Genomic DNA, 6,000 nt, shown 5'->3' with positions numbered 1-6,000 from the left:
ATGGCGCCGGGCGTCTCGATTTGGAGAGCAGCGGGATCCGAAGCACGGTGCACCGCTGGCCGACCGCAGGTAGTAGGGGGCCCAATTAGTAGGTTAGCCACCTATGAAAGGCTGCCCCGCCACCTCGCGAAAAATCCTGGGATGGCCTTCATCGTGCCGGTTGGCGACCGGAGAGAGGTCCCGATGGCGATTCCCAGGGGGGTTCGGGCGTCCCCGCGGTCTCCAGTCGAGTCTACCATCAGCGTCGCGGTGACGAAGGTCATGGTATCTAAAATGCTGCATCTCGTACAACTTCCAATTCCCCTACCTATCCACTACCCCCACATAATAATGAAGCGTAACAGAAAAAGAAGTAAGGTTACACAGCGGCTGCACTACCTCTCATTCACAGTGCACCTCTCTAACATTCGAGGACTGCACTCCAATCTCTACGCGGTTCATCACCATCTTGAGACCTCTAAGCCGCATATGCTTTTCCTTACGGAGACGCAAATAGTCAGTCCTGCAGATGTAGGATACCTGCAGTACCCCGGGTACTCGCTTGAGCACAATTTTAAACCTCGCGCAGGGGTCTGCATGTACGTTCGAGACAACATCTGCTGCCAACGTCTCCGTAATTTGGAGGTACCAAACTTCTCTGTTCTGTGGTGCTTGGTAGATACGGGTTTAGAGCGTACGATTTATGCGTGCGTCTATCGTTCGCATAGCGGCGACCAGGAGACCACTCAGCTGTTCAACTATCTCTGCGAAAGGGCAGATACCGTTCAGCGTCGGTATCCGACTGCTAGGCTTGTATTTCTGGGGGATTTTAATGCCCACCACCAAGAGTGGCTATACCCGTACCAGAAAACCGATCATGCTGGGAGAGAGGCGCGCAAATTTGCATTATCGTTAGATCTCTCTCAGCTCGTTCACGTAGCCACGCGGATACCTGATGTTAACGGTCATACACCCAATTGTTTGGACCTTCTGCTAACAACCGACCCAGACAGTTTTTCGGTGTCAGTTTCAGCTCCCTTAGGTACTTCCGACCACTGTCTGGTGAAGTCTGTATCAAACTACTACCCTCCCGCCTCTGATTCCACTGTTAAGAGACGAGTGTGGCGATACAGGTTGGCAGATTGGGATGAGATGCGTCATTTCTTTGCATCCTATCCTTGGCGGCAAATTTGTTTCTCTTCCAAAGACCCTTCGAGCTGTGAGAAAGCTATATCAGGCGTGATACGTCAGGCAATGGAGTTCTTCATACCATTCTCTGACGTATCACTAGCTGGCAAAACTCCCCCGTGGTACAACGCTGAATGTGCCAGTGCAGAGGCACGAAAACAGTCTGCGTTCGTAGCTTGGGCGGATGCTCGTGCTCATAAGGCTTTGGACGTCAGGGATAAGAAAAAAGAATTCAATATTGCCGCCAAATCCTACAAGCGGGTCCTCAAAAAGTCTCGCTTCGGCCGCACCAATCGCATTGGACGTAAACTAGCTGCTCTTCCCAGTGGTAGTAAAGCTTTCTGGTCACTCGCGAAGTCGGTCGAGGCAAACTTTTGTCGTTCTTCGCTGCCGCCCTTGCAGAAACCTGACGGGTCATTGGCAGTGTCTGCAGCAGAAAAAGCAAATCTCCTTGCATCTCTGTTTGCGGAAAACTCTCGTCTGGATGCTGGAAGTACCCCCCCACCGCGCCGCCTTCTACCGTGCGACTCAGTCATGTCTGAGATCCATATACACCAGCACGAGGTCTTAAAAGCACTTCGCAACCTTGACGTGAGTAAAGCCAGTGGCCCAGATGGTATATCTGCAGTTGTCCTGCGGAACTGTGCTCCTGAGTTGTCTCCTGTGCTGACACGCTTGTTTCGACTCTCTCTAAATTCTGCTCAAGTCCCAAAATCTTGGAAGATTGCGAATGTGCAGCCAGTACCCAAGAAAGGTAGTCGTGCGGACCCGGCCAATTACAGACCTATTGCCATCACGTCCATACTCTGTAAAACTATGGAACGTGTACTCAATAACAAGCTCCTCTCATACCTAGAAGGAAACGATCTTATATCAGACCGACAGTATGGTTTCCGTAAGAACCGGTCTACTCTTCTTCTAGTGAATGCCACTCATACATGGGGCGAAGCCATTGAGAAACACGGTGAGGCACTTGCTGTCTCTCTGGATATCTCCAAGGCTTTTGATCGGGTCTGGCACGGCGGCCTTCTCAGTAAGCTTTCTGCTTACGGAATACCTGCTGGCCTTTGCAGCTGGATATCTGATTTTTTGAGGGAACGGTCTTTTCGAGTGGTTGTCGATGGCCACTCTTCTAACCTCATGGCTGTCAATGCCGGTGTTCCTCAGGGATCTGTCCTCTCCGCTACTCTCTTTCTGCTACACATCAACGATCTTTTGAATCCCAATCTTTTTGGGTACGCTGATGACAGCACCGTTACGGAGAGGTACTTGTCCAGCCCTAGGGCCAGTGCTAATGATATCCTTGAGCATAGAGAGTCCTTGGTGGAGCGTATTAACTTGACTCTAAAAGAGGTGTCTGATTGGGGTGACGCCAATTTGGTTAAGTTCAATGCTGCCAAGACGCAGTCGTGTTTATTTTCCGCAAAAAAGAGCCCTTTCACCTTGGCTCCCACTTTCCGGGGTGTATCCGTACCAATTAGCGACCATATTGAGCGCTTGGGTGTCAACATCTCATCCAATCTCAATTTTGGCAAATGCATCGAGTCCAAAGCCAAAGTGGCAGCTAAAAAACTTGGTATCCTCAATAAGGTTAGGCGGTACTTCACGCCAGGTCAACGCCTCGCACTGTACCAGGCTCAAGTGCGAACCTGCATGGAGTACTGTAGTCACCTGTGGGGTGGCTCTGCCAAGTACCAACTTGAAGCTTTGGATTCGGTGGATCGTCGCGCCAGGAGAATTATAGGCGACAATTCGTTAACGCAGGCGAAACTACATAGTCTCCAGCACCGACGCAATGTTGCCTGTTTATCGGTTTTTTACCGGATATACTTCGGTGAGTGTGCTCAGGAACTTCACAATCTTGTTCCCCCTTCCCCGTTTTACCACAGAACAGCGAGACACCGAGAGCGGTGGCATCCTTATGTGGTTGATATCCCATCAACACGCACGAAACGTTTTTTATCCACGTTTCTGATACGTGCCGCTAAGATGTGGAACGCCCTCCCGGTAACTGTGTTTCCTGCCACGTATAATTTAGGTACCTTCAAGGCTAGAGTGAATAGGCTTTTTCTAGGCAAGCGTGCTCCAACCTAGACCTCATCATTGCTTTCTAACGGGCATGATTGTCGTCAAACGCTGGCCTATCGTTAATAAAAAAAAAAAAAAAAATTATTATAAGACTGCAACTACTTTATATATTTTACGCATTTCTTGACGCATTTGCAAACACAATACCTTTTTTATTATATTTTTATTTTTATAATTCGGTTTACTCCTTCAAAATAAATAAACCAGAGTCGGTTTCTTCACCAAGTCCATATAGCAAGGAAGAATGTAAGTTACGGTTGTTGGAAGGCAAACGGGACGTTATATTTGCTCGTATGCAAATAATGTTTGACACCGCTATTCAAGTCGAATCGGACAGCAGTAAGCTGCCTTCTTTATTGTCTCAGGCTTCAAACATAGACACTTTACGCAAAGAGTTTGAGTTAAATTTAGATTTATTCAATGAGGCGCAGTTAATGTTGAATCCAAAGGCTATGATTAATTACCAATCGTGGACTTCATTTGAAGAAATGTTTTGCTATGTCAAACAAATAATGGAGCGTCACTCTAATGTTGTTAATACGAGTTCAGAGAATGACAGCGCACGTCCTATTTCTAGTTTTCCTAAATTAAAATCCCATCTTCCGCCTATAGACTTAATGGAGTTTGACGGTCAGTTAACTAAATTTCCTTTGTTCTACCAGCAGTTTAAAAACATGATACATGATAATCCTAACTTAACCAATAATGAAAAGGTATTTTATTTAGTTGGTAGGTTAAAAGGGAAAGCCGCATCTGTATGTGCAGGACTGCCAGCCACCGCAGAAAATTATCCTATTATTTGGGAGGCGTTAATACAAAAATACGACGATCCGCGTTCGTTAGCCTGCGCTTATTTAAACCAATTATTGCAATTTAAACCGCTTGCTAGTACTAATGCTAATTCATTAGATAGCTTTATAAATACATTTAATTCTTCAGTAGAAGCTCTCAAACAATTAAAAATCGATCTTACTGATTTTATATTCTTTCACTTAGCCACGCTTAAATTAGATGCTGATACAGTTAAAATGTTTGAGATAATAAATCGCAAAAAACAAATTCCTACCTATAGGAGTCTTATAGAATTTGTGAAGGAACAGAATAAAGTAATGTCGCGCTCTCTTTATAAAGGATTAGAATTACCTCAAAATAGAACTAATAAGGGTAATTCGATTCCGAAGCCTTCTACCAAAAGTTTTGTAAGTACAGAAACTGTAAATACTTTAAATAGTGCAGCTTCCAGTTTGTGTAAAATTGGTCAACACACACATCTTTATTCTTGCCTTGCATTTATGAAGTTGTCTCCGCATGAGCGGCATTTACATGTAAAAAATAATAACTTTTGTAACCGATGTTTGTCGACTCATCATAAAACTTTAAACTGCTCTTCTCAGCGAAACTGTAAAAAGTGCTCATCGGCATCACATCATACTGAATTGCATTTTGAACGCAATAATTACAACGCTAAAGATTTATTACCTAAAACGTCCAAATCTAACATAGGTAAACCGCCCACATCTCCTAACGCAATTAATTCGCCTCGCGTGTCATCAGTTATTACTGAGGCACCTTCGACGAGCTCCTCTAGTGAAAATACACTAAATAAAAATAATTTTATATCTCAGACCACGAATACCACTTTGGTATGTAACGTATCATATGATTGTTTAGAACGCGTCACAACAACCACTTTGTTAGGTACTGCGAAAATAAGAGTGTATGACAAAAATAATTGTGCACATCTTATAAGATGCCTAGTGGATCCCGCATCGCAAAGAGATTACGTTTCAATCAGTTGCTGTGAAAAATATTCGCTACCTATTAGCTTTCAGAGTCGTTTTTCTGAAGTTCAAGGCATCGGCGGAGTATCGCAAAAAATAATTGGTGTTTCAGAATTTACGTTTAAATCTCGTTTTAATGACGCGAATGAATACTCAATACGCCCTCTTGTAGTTGAGCGAATCACTTCTCAACTGCCTGACTCTCATGTAGACATCACAGCCATTGATGGTCCTATTAAAAATTTACCTCTGGCTGATGATGATTTCGCAGAACCTGGTCCAATTGATATATTACTAGGGGTAAATGTGTATCGCAAAATAGCAATGGCTGATAAAATAAATGGTTATGAAAATATGCCTTCCGCATTTGAAACCTCTTTGGGTTATATATTTATGGGCGATGCACCTATTTTATCTAAACTTAATAACTCCCGCGCTTTGTGTTTTTTCACGAGTGAACCTTTAGATAAAATGTTAGAGAGATTTTGGACAATAGAAGAGCCTCCTTCCCGCAAATTCTTAAGTCCTGATGAACAAAGGTGTGAGGACATATATACGGCTTCCACTGTACAGCAACAGGACGGAGCATATTCGGTAGATCTTCCCTTTAAAGAAGATCCTAATTTATTAGGTGATTCGTATTTTACCGCAAAGAAGCGTTTTCTCAATCTGGAAAAACGATTCATTAGAGATCCCGAACTTCATATTAGATATAATGAAGTTATTAAGGATTACCTTGATAAGGGTATCCTCACACGCTTACCACCTGATGAACCTGCTTCACCAGGTTATATCTTAGCGCATCATCCAGTGATACGCGAAGACAAGAGTACCAAGGTACGAATCGTACTAGATGGTTCTTGTCCCACTGATTATTCTCTTCTTAAAATAGAAGAACCCTCCGCAAATAGGAAATTATCTTTAAATGATATTTTGTATACTGGTTGCAATTTGCAAGCAGACA

At 43.9% G+C, this 6,000-nt stretch overlaps 1 protein-coding gene across 1 annotated transcript; it reads left to right on the top strand.

Annotated features, from left to right (window-relative positions):
• LOC120635922 lies at positions 1-1,577 on the top strand. Its single transcript, XM_039907132.1, has 2 exons — positions 1-1,471; positions 1,570-1,577. Exons 1-2 carry the CDS (start codon positions 1-3, stop codon positions 1,575-1,577), a joined length of 1,479 nt encoding a protein of 492 aa, XP_039763066.1.
• Positions 1,578-6,000: the final 4,423 nt, after the last annotated feature.

Source organism: Pararge aegeria, chromosome W (assembly GCF_905163445.1).
Source record: "Pararge aegeria chromosome W, ilParAegt1.1, whole genome shotgun sequence".
Classification (NCBI taxonomy): Eukaryota; Metazoa; Arthropoda; class Insecta; order Lepidoptera; family Nymphalidae; genus Pararge; species Pararge aegeria.
This window is presented reverse-complemented; position numbering and strand designations above follow the sequence as displayed.